Consider the following 18910-nt stretch of genomic DNA (forward strand, 5'->3'; position numbering starts at 1 on the left):
ATTGGAATGGACATGAGCAACACATCTCAAAGAACAACAGTTACAAGAGGTGAGTGACCGTTTTTTTGAGTCTCACCTTACATGTACTGGTATAAATCGGAAATAACTCCAATGGAGCTAAGGGAGTTTTAGCAATGTAAAACTAATGTAAGTGAGAGAAGAACGAAGACCACAGTGCATCGGTGCATTTTCTTTTATATACCAGAGATTCTATTTCTGCAAGTCTCTCCATCCCCTAAGCTTGTTTGTGGCCTGGTGCCTTTCATTGTGTTTTTTTCTAATTTTTAGCCAACTGTAGTTGTATGTGTGCAAAATCTATGAGTTTGTGATTAGCCTGTCTACTTATCTCCCTTGTCTTATAGGGGAAATCTCTCTTGCTTCATGAAATTCAGAAATTGCTGTACAAAGGAAATTGCAGCCAAAACAAAAAAAAAACAACCAACCAACCAAAACAAAACAAAACAAAACAAAAAACCCACCACATTAGCTACTAGTAGATCAATTAATAATAAAAAATGTGTCAGATAAATTATATGCTGAATATTTAAATAAAAATCAGTTCTGAAGCTCTTTTATTGTGATGTATCTGCATTTGACTTTTGGTATTCTAAACATGCCCAATCCCCATTGATATCAATGGTCTCTGCCACTTACTATAGGAATTTTACTTGGATATCAGTTTCAGAATTTGGCCACATTAAATTGACTAAAACCAATATCTCTTTAATGTCTACTGCTGTTTTCATATTTACATTTATTTTCCTTGTATTTTTTTTTTTTTTTTTTTAGCTGAACAAGTGTGCCCAGCTGAAAAAATTAGCTGTGGAGATTCAAGCAACAAATGTATCCCATCATCCTGGAGATGTGATGGGGAGAAAGACTGTGAAAGTGGACTTGACGAGGCTGGTTGCACTACTGGTGAGTTATAATAATACCTAATATCTATATAGCCGCTTTCTTCCAAGAGGCTCCTAAAGTGATTCATAGATTGCATATGAATGGATGACTTTCCTCACCAACAAACTCCACAGTCACTCTATATTGACAATGCTATTCAGCCGATTTAGGAAGAGTTGGAGCTACTTGAGGAAAGTAGAGTAGATTTTGTGTACAGCTGACGAGTCTTTTGTCACTCTAGTAGAATGCAGTTACAGAACACAGCTAGAATTTGGTTAAGATATACTGGTTAGCATGCACACTTGTGCAAAAAGTGCTGTAGGGGCTTAAATGGGCAACAGACCTTGGTTTTATGTGTCTTCCTAAAGACAGCATACTGCCTCAGGCCCCATACTTGATCAGGATGTATTGCTGATTCAGGGGCAAAAGAGTGCTTCCTCCTAAATCACCAACATCACTTCTTGCACAGTCTCTGTTTTATTTGAGGGCTGCCATCCAGGTACTGGCTATGCCCACCTTTGGTCAATTTAGCAGTTCTGACACGATCACACAGCCAAATTGGTAAGGCTATTAACACTTGACTTTTTTGTGTGTGGCCCAAATGATCTCCCTTTCTTCAGCAAGGTTTCTCTTTGAAGTTCACTTTTTTCTCCAGGACTGTCAGTTCTAATCTTCCAATATGACATAGCTCATTTCTCAGACACTTCATGCGTTTATTTTTTTAAGTCAATGATATGGAATCCAAGTTGGAACTGCTGATAATTCTGGGTAACTACACCCTTAAGGGCTCTATCTCTTTCTTTGTTTTTTCCACTGGTGCCTCTCCATGTCTGTTGTCACGTTTTTTGGTCTTTGGGAAAAGCTTTTGTGTACTATGAGTGAAATATGTCCCCTAATTTTGATGTTATGGACAGTAATTTTTTCCCTAGTTCAAACATTTATTCTTTCATGATTAAAAACAAAAAAAAGTCAACACAGTAAGTGGGAAATATCATAAAAATTTACCCAAGGGAGTTTTCTTTAGCCATTAATTACACATGTGGGAATGGGAATGCAGTATTTAATATTTGCTGATAATTCTATGAACTGTTGAGTGTATTTGTCCCGGCCAAGGGATTTGAATACCTCTATACCCACCGTCCGGCTCACTGATGGTCTCTGCGGCCAATAAAGAAGACAAGCAGGGGTATACCAGTTCAACCCCCAAAAATAAAGAGGCCAAAGGGTTAGATCTGTTTGGAAGAAAAAATTATTCAACAGCCAGTTTGCAGTTCCAGGTGATGTCCCTATCATCAGTCACAGTTCACCTGGCCACTATCTTAGCTTTGCATCCTCCATTCCAAGGCAGGTCGATCTTCACTCATGACATGACAGCACAGTTTTTGAAAGGTCTACCCGCACATCCGGGATCCCTCCCTGGGACCTGAATCTCGTGCTGTCGAGGCTCATGGGGCCTCCCTTTGAGCCTCTAGCTTCCTGCTCTCTCCTGGAAGGTTTCATTCCTGGTCGTGATAACGTTGGCCTGCAGAGTGTCCAAGATCAGGGCACTTACTTCGGAGCCTATACAGTCTTCTACAAGGATAAGGTCCAGCTGCAGCCACACCCAGCGTTTCTGCCCAAGGTCATTTTCCAGTTTCATACTGGCCAGGACATATACTTACCCGTCTTCTTTCCAAAGCCTCATGCATCAGATGAGGAGCGCAGGCTACATACCCTGGATGTCAGGAGGGCGCTGGCCTTCTACACAGATAGAGTGCTGAATTAATGATCTTAAAACAATTTTAGGACTAAAACCTGCAACCCTCATTTTAGTTGCACTACTTACACAAACAAGGATTGCAGTATTGAGTCCATTTTTAATAGAAAGCTGTTTTAAATTACTTGCATTTAATTTCATTTTTTCAATGCTCAGAAGTAACCCCTAAAAAGGTAGTAAACTGTATTCTAAGTATCACTTTATTTCAGGATAATTATGCTATTAATATGGATTTAGAAACTGCTGAGAATTTCCTTTCTGGGCATTTCAGTTGATGTATCCTTTGTTATCTCCAGCTTGTAACATGGAAATTACTTGGAGGACAAATTTTATCATCTTCTGAAGCTATTAAGTAGCTGGTGTGAACCAAATTAGTGGCTTTTGGCCAGTTCTTTTTGGTCAGGTGTCCATACCACAAAATAGCCCCCAGTGTTATGGATGCCAATTGGCAGCCACAGCAGAGAGGTCAAGGACTGAACAGAAATGTAGAATGAGCTGCTCTCTCAATCTAGGACTCAGCTAAGTCACACTGGTAGGAAAGGATTTCGACTGTTTTACCTTTCCTGTGCATTAAAATAAATAAAAGGCTTTCAATCTCCAGGCCTGTCAATCCAGCACTTTTCACATGAATTAAATTCACTCTTTAAAAAAGCAGACAGAGTGGAAAGTACTGAAGTGCTGTAAAGAAAACCACTTTAGATGTGGTTGTTTATCAAATTAAGGATTTTTTTTCTCATGGAGGAGGACAAATATGTTGTCTTTGCTACTAAACTCTGAGTACTTGTGGAGGATTGATAGCAATCCTCTCTTTTATCCAAATCTGATAAACCTCACTAAGCTTGTCTACTGATACTCTGTTAACATTCCTGTTTCTTCTCTATTTAGAATCTTTCTTTATCCCTTTTCTCTTCTCTTCAGTGCGCTTCATCCTGAGTTTTAAAAGTATATTTCTGAGTCAAAATCTCTTTTCTATGCTGATTTTGTTGTTGTTGTTGTTTAAATGAAGCTTCATCCACAACTGTCAACCGCAGCCTCTCAAAGCAGAGCTCCCTGTCATACCAAAGGCTGCTCCTTTCACCGAGCCAGAAAACATGTCGAAATAAAAATATAACATAGTTCTCTGTATAAATGTTTGGATGGGAAGTTTCCTTGTGTGCGGTGTAATTTCCAGGTTGAGAGCTTGCCCGGGCCATAAACAAGCTGAAGATGACTGGGGATAGCAACTGAAATGTCCAAACTCTTAGCTGTTTCTAAATTCATATTAATAGCATTCTTATTCTGAGCTAATGTGACATTTTGGACACATTTAAACTAGGGCCATTCCCATTTATTGAATGGAATAATTGGCTTTTACTATTATCATCCTTCAGAAGATCTTATGCTGAATGTGGAGGTTACGAATGCCATTTCGGCCTCTACTTCTGCTATTATATTACTGTGCAGTGCTGGTAGCATTACAGTGGCAGCTAGAGGCCCAAGGCAGGATCAGGCGTAACTCCAGACAGACATAGTGCTAGGGCTGTACAAATGCAGAGTTGAAGGACAATCCCTGTCCCAACAAGCTCTCTGAGTAATTTAAGGCAGAACGTCAGAGTGAGTAGAACAAAGAGTAGGAAAGAGCAGGGGAGAGAGGACCAAGGAAATGGTATTTGAGAGGCACAGATAGTAAGAAGTCATCCCTCCCCACATGTCAATATAGGCATTGGTGAGGCTCAGCTGAGCAGCCTCAAAGAGAAGAGTGAAGTCCAGAACTCAGTGGCAACAACAAATAATATGGCAACAAATCACAGGCTCTGGTTCATAAAAATTACAGGTTTTCTAGCAGAGATTTTTAGATGCTTGTTCTACAGTCAGCTCATGGACACAGCCTCAGGGCATTGTTATGTCACATAACTGGAGAACAAACCGATACGTTACATACTCCTCTTTCGCCTTTAGTCATGCGTAAAAGACTATTACAGAATTGTTGGCAAGATGTAAGGATTTTAGGGCTAGATCAGTGATCGGCAACCTTTGGCTCGCAGCCCCTCAGGGTAAGCCCCTGACGGGCCTGGCCGGTTTGTTTACTTGCAGCATCCACAGGTGCGGCCGATCGCGATTCCCACTGGCCGCGGTTTGCTGTTCCAGGCCAATGGGGGCTGCAGGAAGCGGCACGGGCTGGGCCACGTCTTCCTGCAGCCCCCATTGGCCAGGGATGTTGAACCCCGGCCAGTGGGAACCACGATCAGCCGAACCTGTGGACGCTGCAGGTAAACAAACCATCCCGTCCTACCAGGTGTTTTCCCTGATGGGCCGCGTGCCAAAGGTTGCCGATCCCTGGGCTCGATCCACAAAAGGAAACTTAAACTCAGCCCTGCAATGCCTAATGTTTGGGTGCCCTGCCACCCAGTGGAATCCACAGCCCTGAGTTAGGTACCCAGGCTCTGTATGTAATGCATGGGAAGTTAGGCTCCTGAGAATGGGATTCACAAAAGCCAGCAGGGTGACCAGGGAACCACCTAAGCAAGCAATAGGAGATGCTGGGGGGGAAGAGGCGCTAAGCCCCACCCAACAAAGGTAGTTAGGCACCTAATGGGAGGTGCTTCTGTAACACCAACAGATCCCAGTTGCTGGCGGGCGGGATTGAACCTGGAACCTCTGGAGCTTAGTGCATGAGCTTCTACTGCATGAGCTAAAAGCCATATGGCTCTTAGTTATGGCTGTAGAGCAGACTCATTAATCTCTTTCTCCCTGCCCCTCTTTCCTTCCACTCAGGATTCAGAGCCATGAACTCTCTCCTCGAGTTAGGGCTGACCTGACTTATGGGCATTTCTCACAAAACACAGAGGTGGTGGTGATGTCTATCAGCGGACTGCCCTGCTGCAAACAATACTATGCTGAGTAGTCTTATAGGGTTTTGCCAAATGTATGTAACATAGGTCTGTGGGAAACTTGTAGTGAGGGCCATGCTATCCACACCCAGTAGGGGTCAAACACAGGCTCTGGCAGCCCACCAGTTCTTCTTAACTGTCATCAAGTGTGATCAGAAGTAAATGTCAATAAAACTAGCACACAGGAGAGCCCTGCTGTAGGGAGAAAGATGCCACTGGTAGGGTCATGCAGGCTGCCCATGTAAATTGCTTGTAACCTCTGCTTTGGGCCAAGTTTCTGACCCCCTTGTTAGCAGGCAGCACACTCTCCACACATCTGGCCATGAATGCAAGTAGGCTGGAGCATATGTATTGGCACAATATGTGAATGATGAGTAAATTATTCTGAGTCAAGACTGTCAAAAAATCTGTCTCCTGATCTCTCTGCCCTGTCCAACTTGTGAACAGGCATCATATCCTACAAACAAATGGTTGTGCATATAGGCAGGCCAGGGGACGTGCATTGACATGAAATATGAATCCTGAGTGTAATATTCCTGGTCAGAAGCATCAGCCGGGCTATTCTTCCTGAACTGTCTACACCTAGGGTTAACAGTATGGACCACTGCTAATCCCAGTCGGAGCTGGATTAACCTACTAAAATAAAAACTGCTTCCACAGCTAGGCAAGACTGCTTGTGTGGGTCTCTTAGGCACGAATTGCTGCAAGGGAGGGAGAGATAGTCACTCCCGTGAGGAATCCACCTCCCTCCTGTAGCTCTCCTTGGAAGACCTATACAAAATGAGCAATAACAAGCTTCTCTTATTGGTGAGATCCGTTGTTAATAAAACAACTTTGTAATGGTGAGATCTGTCAGCCTGTGGAATAATCTTGAAAGAAGCAGCGCAAGGCTCCATGATGTGAATCATTCAAACTACAGTGGATAAAGCGCCAGTGGTTATGGGTCCAGATTTGTGCCAACAAAGACTGCCGCTGCGCCTGGGATTAATTGTGGGTATAAATCGCAGCGCTGAGGTGGCTAAGTACCTGAGTGTAGGTGCAGATCATGAATGTAGCAGTCTAAGTGGTAGAATTTAAACCCACAGTTAATTCTGGGTTCACAATTTTTGAAATTGCAAACTGCACCTTCATAAACGCACTTTCCCACACCAAGCTCAGGAGATGAGCAGGGAACCACCTAAGCTAGCCAATAGCCTTTATTGAGAACGAAGCACAGAGAAATTCCTTTCTCTCCAAAGTACTGTAATTAAAGCCTCAAGTTAGGATCAGTGCAGACTTTAACCAGTAGCACTGGGGATCTTACATCCATGGCTGGCTTATATTACTGACCAGCACTTTGTAAGCCCCTCTTTGATGCCGCTTTTAAGCTAAAGCCAATAATGGAATGGGGTTCTATGAAAAAAAGAACATGCAGGAACCCTAAGAGGAATTCGGACTAACTTTTGAATGGGATCTCTGCCACCCTTTATAAGGTATAGGGTGCACTTCTCCCTACGCCACTACCACCCATATTGACTCAGCTCTGCTGGCTGGCTCAAAGACCTCTCCCCTCCCCTTTTGAGTCTCTAGATTCACCAGCAGCCTGAGCTGGGGCCTGTCGTTATACTCAGGACTGAAATTGTGACCAACACGTGTGCAGGGTTGCAAAGGGGCAGGAAGGCCCCTTGTTACTGTGTTCCTTCCTCTGTGGACCAGCCACAATCTGTCCGGTTCTGCCAGTGCAGTCATTACTATTGTAACAGGATATTTTCCAGTAATTTAACTATACTTCCAAGACACACCGATCTGTGGTCCAGGGGAATCTGTGCACTTAATGGATACATCCTCTCTCATTGATCCCTTTGATTAGTTGTTTAGGGGAACATTTTTATCAGACAGACATGGAAAGGACCAGGGGCTCTCACAGGAATCTCTTACATGAACAGTCTTGGGTTGTTTAAACTGAAAATGTCTTTTACTAAAACTAAAAACAAAGAGATGAAATTGAGGGAGGTCTCCCTCTGTCCCAGCACATGCAATGGCAGGATGGGCTGGAACATTCTCTCCCCCTATTTTTCTCCGTGTGTATCCCTCTTCTTCCCCTTCCCTCATCTGACATACAGGTTTTTGCCCCAAAAGGGACTCCTGTATTTGCCTTTTCAGTGTTGTATAAAACCCATGTAAATGCTGTGACTAAGTATATTTCTATAGTGCCCTTTTAATCTGAGGGTCACTCACTGAGTAATTCAAACCCTCAAGGCCCTGCAAGTCCAGCCCTGCTGACGTCTGGTCACGACTTGCCTCTGATGCACAGCTCTTCTCTCTGTCAGGTCAGCTCACATCCTTGTGCCCCTGGCCTACTGATCCCACAAGTGACTCCTGGCCAAATCCTCTGTAAGTGCAAATGGACAAAACTCCCTTGAGGTCAATCAAGTTGTACCCATGTACACCAGTAGAGAACTGTTTGTTCTTCTTCGAGTGATGGTCCCTGTAGTATTCCCCTATGGGTTACGTGTGTGCACCATGCACTTGGAGCTGGAGAATTTAAAAGTAGTATCCGTTGGTCCGTGCATGCTCCCCCTGTCTTGGAAATTCCTCTTTCACCCCGTTCGCCTGCTCACTTCACTTTCCTCCTCAAAGTCCTTTCTCTAGGGTTTGATCTTGCTCCCATTTAAGTCAATGGAAAGATTCCCATTGACTTCATTGAGTGTTGGATCAGGCCCTAACCTCTCTGTCAGCCTTCTATTTCTGACCTTTTCCCCAGCATTCCCTCTTTCATTCCTCAAACTCTAATATAATAAAGTAAAAGAGCTAACAGGATGTATACGTAGCCATAAGTAAGGCTGCGAGTCTGTCGCAGAAGTAGTGGATTTCTGCGTGATTTCTGCAGCGGCCGGTGCAGCTGACCCCAGCCTGCTTGAGCAGCTCAGGTGGCCCCGGAGCCAGCCACACCAGCTGCTGCTGGGGCAGTCTCCCCACCCCTCCCAGATGCAACGGCAGTCCCGGCCGCCCCCCTCCCCCGGGACCCCAATCCCCTGAGCTGAAGTAGTGGTGCCCCAAGCTGACTCCCCCAGGCACAAGCAGCATCCTGGAGCCCCCCTCCATAACCTGGTTTCCCAGCTGAAGGGGATGTTTTCAGTGCAGCCTGCGGGGATTTGGCCATATAGATCCTGTAAGTGCCAAATCCCTGTGCTCACTGTGCTGAGAGCTTCCCCTCTAGTGTTAATATAGACCCAACTTGGTCTTCCTTTAGCCCAGGGGTCGGCAACCTACGGCACGCGTGCCAAACACGGCACGCGAGCCGATTCTGAGTGGCACGCTGCCTGCCAAGTGAGAGGAGGCGGAGGGGCCGGAAAGCGCCACGCTGGCGGAAGAAGCGGGGGAGGAGGCAAGTTTGGCTTGGCCCCCCGCCCCACTCAACTCCCCCCCACACACACACACACACCCGCCCACCGCTCTCCCCTGCAGGGGCAGGAGGCAGAAGCTTGGTCCTGCGGCAGCCAAGCTTCCCCCCTCCCCCGCTTCTTCCCCCAGCATGGTGCATTCCGGCCCCTCCCCCTCCCCCTTCCTCTTCCCCTCCCTGCCGGCGATGGGGGGAGGGGAGCGGAGCAGAGCCGAGTGGCAGCGTGCTCCCTGCTCTGTAGAGGAGGCAGAGAGAGGTAGGGACAGGCCTGGGGGAAGGGGGTGGAACAGGGCATATCCCTCCCAGACCCCTGCCTTGAGCCGCTCAGGGCAGGGGGCTGGGAGCACCCCCACGAGCCGAGCACCCCAGCCTTCTGCCCTGCACCCCCCCCCACACACACAGCCTTCTTCTCTGCACCCCCACACACCCCCAGCCCTCTGCCCTGCACCCCCAGCCCTCTGCCCTGACCTCCCCCAAACACCCAGCCTTCTGCCCTGCACCTCCACACCTCCCCCAGACTTATAGAGAGAGACCTTCTAAAAAACATTAACATGTATTACCGGCACGCGAAACCTTAAAGTAAAGTGAATAAATGAAGACTTGGCACACCACTTCTCAAAGGTTACCTACCCCTGCTTTAGCCTAATAAATACATTTTTTTTCATCATGGCTTGGCTTTGAAATTAATGGAGATATCCCATCTCCTAGAACTGGAAGGGACCTTGAAAGATCATCAAGTCCAGCCCCCTGCCTTCACTAGCAGGACCAAGTACTGATTTTGCCCCAGATCCCCAAGTGGCCCCCTCAAGGATTGAGCTCACAACCCTGGGTTTAGCAAGCCAGTGCTCAAACCACTGAGCTATCCCTCCTCCCCCCAGGGATCAGTTTAAATCAATCTATGCTGGTAAATGTTAATTTCAGCTGACACACTGAAATCGACGAAAAAAATCCATCGGTATTGGTCAGCGCAAGTACAGCCTCCCCCTGCACTTTGTGCCTGTGGGGATCAGCTCAGCCTAGGCCAGTGGTCTCCACTCTGCCTTGTCAGGACCGAAGTCTTCCCCGGATGTTGCATCTGCAGGGATCCAGTGTCATCAGCAGGGCAAGGAGCTCTTTGGAGCTCTGTTGTCACAGTCCCAATCCCCCACGCGAAAGCCAGGAGCATGGGAGCTGTCCGTGGGCAGGAACCATTCAGTGGTGGGGTGTCCTCCCCTGTGGCTGACAGCTCATTCTTCTCCTTGCACACCTGGCTGGGGGTCTCTGCTCTGCCGGACCAGGCCCACAGCTTCTTCTGCACCTTGCCTGAGAGTGTCTTGGGCCTGTCGTCTGTGCAGGGAACCCCCTGCAGCCCTGCTTTTAGCACTGCTTTAACCCCAACCCCCCTTTAATTTCCCATGACTGTAAAAATTATAATTGTTAAAAATAAAAAAAAAGTGATCTTAATCATTGAAACTGAAAAAAACGATACATCAAATTCCACCAAGCCTTGTTATCTCTATGAATTCTGGTTTTTGCCTTCATTAGCTACGTGCACTGCTTGCTGTTCAGTCATATGCAGCTCAGAGGAAATCAAACACACAGGACCAAATTCTGCTCTGAATTACCCCACTGATTTTAGTAAGATTGTACTCATGCAAATGGAATAAGTATGGGCCCAGTGTCCCATTCTTAAGTATTTCAATGTGTGATGAAAAAAATGTATGTCTCACAAAAAGCTTGCTACTGTGGGAAAATAGCTATAGGCCGGGTGCACTTGTATTGGTGGAAGAATCTAATATTATCCTCAAGAATGGAAAGAAAGTGATTGTAGGTTTAACAAATGAAAGTCCTTCATAAACAAGATTAAGTAGGAAAGCAATGATATCCTCTGGGTTTCACATGATGTTTAATTACTGGACAGCTGGAGGGATTAATGCTTGTGTATTATGCCCAGGCTATCCAGAAATTAAACATAGTGGACAGCTTTGACTTTATCACTGCTTAAAGTATTAGATCTCCTTCAAAAGCAGTAGAAATTACAGGAAAATCCCCATTGTTCTTTAGGAAATATCTCATTCCGTATTCATATTTGTTTTGAGCTATATAACATCAAGAAAGCAAAATAAATTAACCTGGTGGCTAGCTATAATTGCACCCTTACAGTAAAAATGAGGGTAGTTTCCAGATGAATGTATCAATGTCTAGCATAGTTAAATATAAAACCCTACATTAATGCAATGTTAAAGTAGAGATTTTAATTGTACATGTCAAGGAATTCACACTTCGGGCCAGAGCTTTAGCTGGGCCAGAGCTCTGCTCAGTGCAGCTGAAGAGACGTGGGGGCAAAGGTTGCTGTTAAGCAGACTTGACTTTTTCCTAATGTTGGAGCCAGCTCAGGTGTAATGTACTATTCCACAACTGATGTAGAGTGATGTCCTGCCCACACCCCAAGCAAGCAGAACGTAGTTCCTGGAATCTGACCCTCAGCGTTCCCATAGCAGCCCCAACTTTTCTTCCTGTGTGCATGCATTCACAATAGGAGCTTTCACTCTAAAATCATGTAACGTATCAGTATGTTCAGTAAATAAAATATTCTTCAAAGGGTACAGAAGAAGGTGCAGTTTAAAGTAAAGGTTCATTGATTAATGTTTTTATACAGTTTTATTGAAGGTGCATTTTTTAAAAAGTGCAGTTCTTTCCACATTGTGGTGTTTGCTGAAAAAAATACATTTTTGCCCAGGGTTGTCGGAGCTTGTTATGAAATACTTTATTTTAATGCAAAGGAACAAAATTAAGATTATTATGGGACAGGGTTAAGATTGCTTTGTTTGGATAATTAAAATACAAACGTTAGCATTCCCTTAATGCATATTTTACATTATTTAAACGTATACAGTGGACGTATCCTGAAATCGTAGATGCATAAACAATCATCTTGAGTACTAGAGAAAGATCCTGCCCTGCTGCAGGAGTGGGAGAAGTTGCCTCTGCCTCTTCTACAACACTGTAACAGAGGACAGAATTTAGCCCAGAGTTGGCTCACTATATACTCTCCCAGTGGCTAGGGTTCATGGATGTGGAAATCCCATATCTAGCCTCCTATTTGTGTCATTCCATAGCTGCCAGCCATGCTGCACATCATGTACCTAGAAGACATTTTGGGGAGAACGGGTCCAGAACTCTGTATCTTTTAATCCCCAAACACAGCTTTCTACTACTTAAACTAAAAGAGAATCTGCTTTAGGTATAGCAATGAAAGGGCTTATGTTATGATGAGACACATTTGAGCAGATTGAACATTCCTCCCTTTTATGGGCAGTGGTATATATAGTTTGCTCCCTCTAGCCACTACATTATAGCTCTGTGAACTAAGCACAATTTGCAAACGTTATTTCAAAACCAAGTATCTTCAAACATGGCACAGCCCTTTTCCAAGACTATGGCCAGGAAAAATCTGAAGCTTTAAAAGAAAGTTGTTTTGTGAATTGGCCAAGCACAAAAACAACATCTGAAAATTTTCAGCATGGCTGAAAAATGCTGTTTTTTTACCCGCAGACAGTTAAATCGGTTGAGTGGATTTTGCTTTCATTTTCCAAAAAACTTCACCTCTGGGCTGAAGTATAGCTGTGAAGGTTTAGTCCACAATTAGGTTATATTTTATAAAGTTTAAAGCAATGATTGCACATATGAATGTAGAATTCATGTGTCATCTCACCAGTAGTGCTGGTGGTATGAACCAAAAATACACTAAGCTGCAGCCCTAGGGTTGCCACCTTTCTAATGGCTGGTAACTGGACCTCTGAGGCCCCGCCCCCATCCCACCTCTTCCCCCAAGGCCCTGCCCCTGTTCCGCCTCTTCCCCAAGACCCCTCCCCTGCTCCACCTCTTCCTTCAAGGCCCCATCCCTTTCATCACCTCAAGGCCCCGCCCCCGTCATTCGCAGTGTCTTCACCAGCACGGCCAAGGCCACCTGGCCCACCACCTGTGGACTGCGCAGGGCCATGTGACGCCATAGGCCGCACGAGCAGCCTGGTCCCGGAGGCAACAGCTGCTGCTGTGCTGTCTCCTTCCTTCCGCTTAGGGTTGCCACCTTTTCCACAGATTAAAAAAAATGGACATCAGGGCTTGCCAAATGGCACCTGGACACATAAACCGAAATCCGGACTGGGCAGGTGGGTACCCTACGCAGCCCTTTATTTCTAAATACTTTTTATACAAAAACTGTAGAAGTGAAAGGCCAAATCCTAATCCCATTGAACTCAACACCAAAGGGATCTCCATCCCGTTAACACCCATGGAATCAGAGCCTTGGCCTAAGAGTGTTTGCGTCCATGTTTATTCCTATATCAGTGTTGCTTTCCTTTTATGGAACTTCCCATTTGAATAGCTGTAGTTTTTAGGCCAAATTTTCTAAACCTGGTCATAATCATTTACATACCTATCACAGTGCACCCACCAAATAGCAGTGCTACCAGAATTGCAAATAGAGGCCAAGTTGCCCTTTGAAAATTTGGCCTGTGTTTATGGTAGTGGTTTTTTTCCACCCCTACTGCTGCATATAAAAGGAATCTTTGACCGCCCACCGAACACAAGCCAGCATGCTTAGATTTTATTCCAAACATATATTTGTAAATTGTCATTGCAGTTTCACGCCACCTTGTTTGGGATCTCAGGTTCTAGAGGAAATGCTGGAGATAACAGCATCATTAGGGTAAATTTTGCACAAGGTTTTGCATGGCAAATTTTAGCTTTCTCCTGATTTGTCTTTTGCTCCAGAGGAGTTAATAATATAGTGTGCTAAATGCTGTGAATATTCAGATCTAATGATGCGGTGAACCACAGTAAAAGGAAATATCGCCTCTTGTGAAGAATTCCCTTCAAGCAGATTAAATTAGTGGAGGTAGAGATTTTTATGGGGCAGTGACCTCACTGCTTGTAACGTGAACACAGCTTTGTACCTCATTATTCAGCAGAGCTAGACCTCTGGAGCCTGCATTTCTCTCAGTTGTCATAGCTACTACAAGATTATCTGACTGAAGTCAGGCTTTCCATTTTGATTGTTTTTTTCTTACCTGTTCTGCCCATTGATTCAGAAGCATATCTCTAGGGAGGGGAATGCTGTTTTTCTCCTCTCTGCCTTTCACAGACATTCCTACAGGGCCATCCATTCAACAAATTGGCTTTTGTCTAAGAATTTGGAAAATAAAATCTATTTTTCCCCGATGGCTTTGAGACATGTGTGAGTAGCTACACAGTGATTGACAGTAGGTGTTTAGAAGCTACAAGATGCCGTGGTGTGTTATTGCCGGCAACCATTTTGTTTATAGATGTCCATCAAGGAAACACACTGTGAACATATTATTAATCTCCAATGTAAGACAATGGGCCAAATTCTTTTCTCATAAATCCATAGTGACTTAGTTAACTTAGTGGAATTACTCTTGTTTTACATGGGTTTAACTGAGAATCAATTATGACCCAAAGGTGGTTCAGTTGGTCCTGGTGGTTGATGTTTGCTTTATCCTTGTGCTTGGGAATTTGAAGATAGGAAGAGGTAGCATGCACTGCACCACTGAAGTCTTAATCTGACTTTCTTTTTATTTTCTAATCACAACAAAAATGGAGTTTACAAACTCCCTGGGATTAAAACAGATCTAGCTATAATCTGATAACTTTAATTTGACTAATCTAAAGCTTTTAAGATTTTGCAGAGTTCCTTTCCTGAGTTGAGAGTAGGAAATCAGAAGCAGCATTTTTCTAAAGGGGAGAGATGGAAAATTCAGACAAATATTTTTGGGTACTTCTTAACTTATTTCATATTAGCACATACTGCATAATCAGTGTGAACCTCAGTATAATGGACTAAAAGTATGACATTCATACAGTCTGATTTTCCTGGCAAACATCTCTGATTTAAATTCCGCAGTGGCGAAGTTAGCCGCCACCATGCAAAAGGACCAGTGTAAACAATTCTTATAGCTAGAGGGAATCCCATGCACGTCCCCTCCCTAGGACTCTGAATAAGCATAATATTCCCTTTGTGGATCCATGTGCAGCATCATGGCTTTATTCTTTAATACCTTAGTTTAGTAACTGAAAACAACACAATTTTATGATAGGTATGAATTTGTATGTTAATATCATGGAGCTATTAGTTTAATGGATATTCTCGTATGGTTCTTAGTGATTTGCCAAATCGGTATAATTTGTAAAATTGCCATTTTAACAAACAAGTCATGTCTGGAGGAATGTGAGTGCGCACATCTCATCCAGGTTCCAATTCTAAGAATAAAAAAAAATCCAAACACTTTCTTGCATATATTTCTACTAAAATTATATCTACTACAAAACATCTAAAATTTGATTCAACAGATTACATTCTAAAAGAACATTAAAAGAGTAAAGATAGGTCTTTATCTCTTCCCCTGTAGGTATCTCTACAATTTGAACATAAAACTACACAATGTAAACCTTATGCATCCTAATGCCTTTTTCTCTTTACACTAGAATCACGCTTATTTTGATGTGCCTTTCAGTTATTTAACCGGGAAATCTGTGCTGTTTCAGTAGTCAGGAGTCTTGTAACAATTACAGAACAGAACTGAGGACACTGCAAGTTCTCAATAGTAACTTTTTATATGTTAGTGAAGAAGATATAAAAACAAAAATTAAGACTTTTCAGGTCTTACGTATATACGGTACTCTTCTGTTCCTTAGAGTGCTATGCAATTACTGCTGAATAAAGCACATATGTTAATTGTATTGCCATGAAAATAAAGCCATTTTCAATGACCTCCTGAGTCTCTGAAAACTTACTCTAGATCCATAACACACTTTTGCACCAACAATTATTTATCAGCAGTAACTTTGTAGTCTGGTCACACTGTTATAATTAACTAATATTACTCTAATGCAGCTGCAGAGACTGGAAAAACGGCTTGTTTGTGTTTGTGGGGAGCTGTGTTGCAAAAGAAGCAGACAAATGCAAATATTAATTTGTGAGGTTATTTGAAATGGTTTCCTTGGCTCCTTAGCTACATTAGTGCTTTGACTAGAATTAGGAATTACCATTTCTTCTGCCACCTCATCTGTATGGGCTTCTCCATATCAATCACCATAGCAACAGCCACTAATAGTGGTGAGACTGCAATTCTGTTGCATTATTCCCTCTAAGGAAGGCCTGTCTTTATTCAGAGGAATTCACTTCAAGGTCATCATTATTTACCTCCCTCTCTTTTGCTGCCCTCCCTAGAGGGCAGCCTTCTGAGGGGAAATTGCCCCAAGGAGCATGAATCTTGCTTTGAACAGAGGCACCTGACACATGGCCTCAAGGTCTTTGAAAATTTATATTGTCGCTGTTTCCAAGGTAACTGCAGCTCTGACCCCTTTGTGGCTTCCTTAAGGGCACCCAGCTTATGTTTCAGGCCTTCAGCCATCAACTTTCTTGAGGCAGAGTCCCGCAACACTCTCTCTCGAGAGTGGAGATTTAGGCTGCAGTGCATCCTGCAATTCACTACGACTACCTCAGCAGATCTGACTTTAGTTCAGCACCTACATCCGTCTTCTCTGTGGGGCAACAACAGGGTTAACGAGTGACCTGCCAGCATTCATAAAGCAAAGCATTATTTATTCAGAAGAAAGCATTACAGAGAAAACATACTGAAAACAATAAACAGCTTATGTTCATGCTTACCAGGTAATGCCTATCTGCCACCTAGGACGCTGGTAGGTTTCAGAATATGTCACGTCCTCTCACAAGGCCTGTCCTTTTCACAGTCTCATGTCTGTGCTTAGATTGTGTGAGTGACCTCTCCCGCTATTTTAGCCCATTTCATACAGTTTTCAGTTCTTTGTTCTCAGAGTCTCTTTCACCAGGTCACATGCGTTTTGTTTTCATCGTACTCAGGAATAGTTCATATTCCTCACTGACTCTTTTTACAGACTTCAACATTTGTTGCATTGCAAAAAAAGTTTCAAAAAGTGAAATTCACCTCATTTTCCACACCCCAGTATCTCTGAAACTCTGTTAATTCACCACAAATTTTACCAAACAGTTCTTGTCTGGCTGTAAGCTACACATATAATTTCAAGCAAAATGGATTTTTTTTTTTTTTTTTTTTTTTTTTTTTGAGAAACAGGAGGCAAAATCAATTGAGCTTATTATCGAGACGCTAGTAATAGCCTTCATCAGGGAGTCACTACTGCAGCTGTATGATGGAGTGTCTTTTTTATTAATGATGGATATTGTCGATTTCACATTTTGTTTTGCATCAAATTAATATTTGAAAATCCACAGTAATTACGCTATAGATTCCTGCCTTATGGAAAAGTTATTATACAAAAGACTCGCTTTACCCACATTGAAACACTGCAGCTGTTAAGCAGTACCCAGTGACCTTACACGAGTATAGGAAATAAAAGAGAATGCCATATACAAATGAAACCAAATATGGAATATACAGAGACAGAATTCATATAAATGACTAGGAATTTTTACCAGGACATTAGTGTAACTATTCTCTGCTCTTACAAAAAGTGCCATAGAATTGACCATACAAAGGCTTCAGTTTTACATCTTATCCAAAAGATGGCACCTCCAACATCCTAGTGCCTATTAGCGTCCTATTGGCTGAATAGTGACTGAGAGAAAAGGGTGCCAATACTGAGTCACTAAGCATACGACTTCATCGCTTTTAAAACCTGTAGCAGTGAGTCTCAAAGCACAGGTCTACAGACTCGGGCTTGTGCTACGGCACTAAAAACAGCTAGTAGACATTGCAATTTGGGCTGGAGCTTGGGTACTGAAGCCCAGGGAAGGGGGTGGGTTTCGGAGCCCAAGGTCCAGTCAGAGCTGCAACACTCCTGCCAATCAAAGATTTTCAAGATTTCTACTGGGATCACTTCATATTTAAAAAAGATTTTGCATCTGAGACTACAACACTTATTTCTTTCCACTGAAAAAAAATTGAATCTAATATTGTTTTTTCTCCCTTTTGTACAAAAAAATCTCCTAATAGGGCAGGTAGCAAAATTAGAGAACGTAAACAAATTGCTCAAGTCAAAGGAGAAATAAATACCATGGTGGATATTTAATTACTGTTTAATGTTATTTCTTTTGGGAAGGATGATGTGAATCTAAATTGCCTTTCACTTATTCCTCCCACCTTATCTCTCCATGTGCTGTGTATAGTAATTCGTAATGCAACTCTTTTCTTGCTCTAGGGGGTACTTTATATTAGTGTAAAGCCATGCAAAAGGTCATAATGTGGTTGGCTCCTGTGTAGGCATAGAAAGAGTACAAGGAAGTGCTCTCCCCCTATCTCCCCCTGTGCAAGAGCAAGCCACAGTGTGGCTGGAGACTGCAGGCTTTGCTTCTTCCTAGCACACCCCATAAAATCTAGCTCTCTGAAAGTCGCTAGGGAGGGGCAAGGTAGGTTGAAGGTGAGACAATAAGTCCCTCTCTCCTTTCCTTAAAAGCCAGTGGAGTCAGATGGGTCTGGAAGGGGGAGTACTCTCTCTATGGGGATGCCACTATAGTGCCAATGTTCACTGCCTAGGCAGACTTCTGGCTGAGGCCTGTGGAAAATGAGTCAGTGGTACCAGTCCAGTCCATTGTAACCCGATGACCACATCACATGAACCACCACTGTAACGGTCACCACTGTTGCCACTGGAGCTTTGTCTGCACAAGCACAGTTTGTGCCCATTGTCAGCACTGATGCAGCTACATGCTTCTGGGCCAGGGTTAAAGATGTGCCAGTGAAGCCCCCCCTGTTCAAGGCTGAGACACAAGAGTGGAGTGGTAGGTGTCTGCTGCCCATGCTGTACCTGTTCAGTGAACAAAGGACTTCAGTCTCTAGTGCTGCCCTATTCAGCATCTGGCATCAGCACTGAATTCACATTTTAAAAACAAAATAAAATAATCATAAGCTTGTGAATTAGTAGCTAGGAAATCATAAGCTTCATTGCAGACGTCCTCGGGAGAGGCATGAAAGCAAAATTGCTTTTATTCTTTTCTGTCTGAGA

The 18910-nt window shown here is 43.6% G+C and overlaps 1 protein-coding gene across 3 annotated transcripts in view; it reads left to right on the forward strand.

Annotated features, from left to right (window-relative positions):
• LRP8 (LDL receptor related protein 8) overlaps positions 1-18910 on the forward strand; it is a 411845-nt gene that overhangs the window by 339890 nt on the left and 53045 nt on the right. For all 3 annotated transcript variants that reach the window (XM_054036543.1, XM_054036544.1, XM_054036542.1), the window contains one exon: positions 790-918. In XM_054036543.1, the coding sequence (XP_053892518.1) occupies positions 790-918 (129 nt within the window). The remainder of the gene's footprint in view (positions 1-789; positions 919-18910) is intronic.

This window comes from Malaclemys terrapin, chromosome 8, assembly GCF_027887155.1.
Source record: "Malaclemys terrapin pileata isolate rMalTer1 chromosome 8, rMalTer1.hap1, whole genome shotgun sequence".
In the NCBI taxonomy this organism is placed as follows: domain Eukaryota; kingdom Metazoa; phylum Chordata; order Testudines; family Emydidae; genus Malaclemys; species Malaclemys terrapin.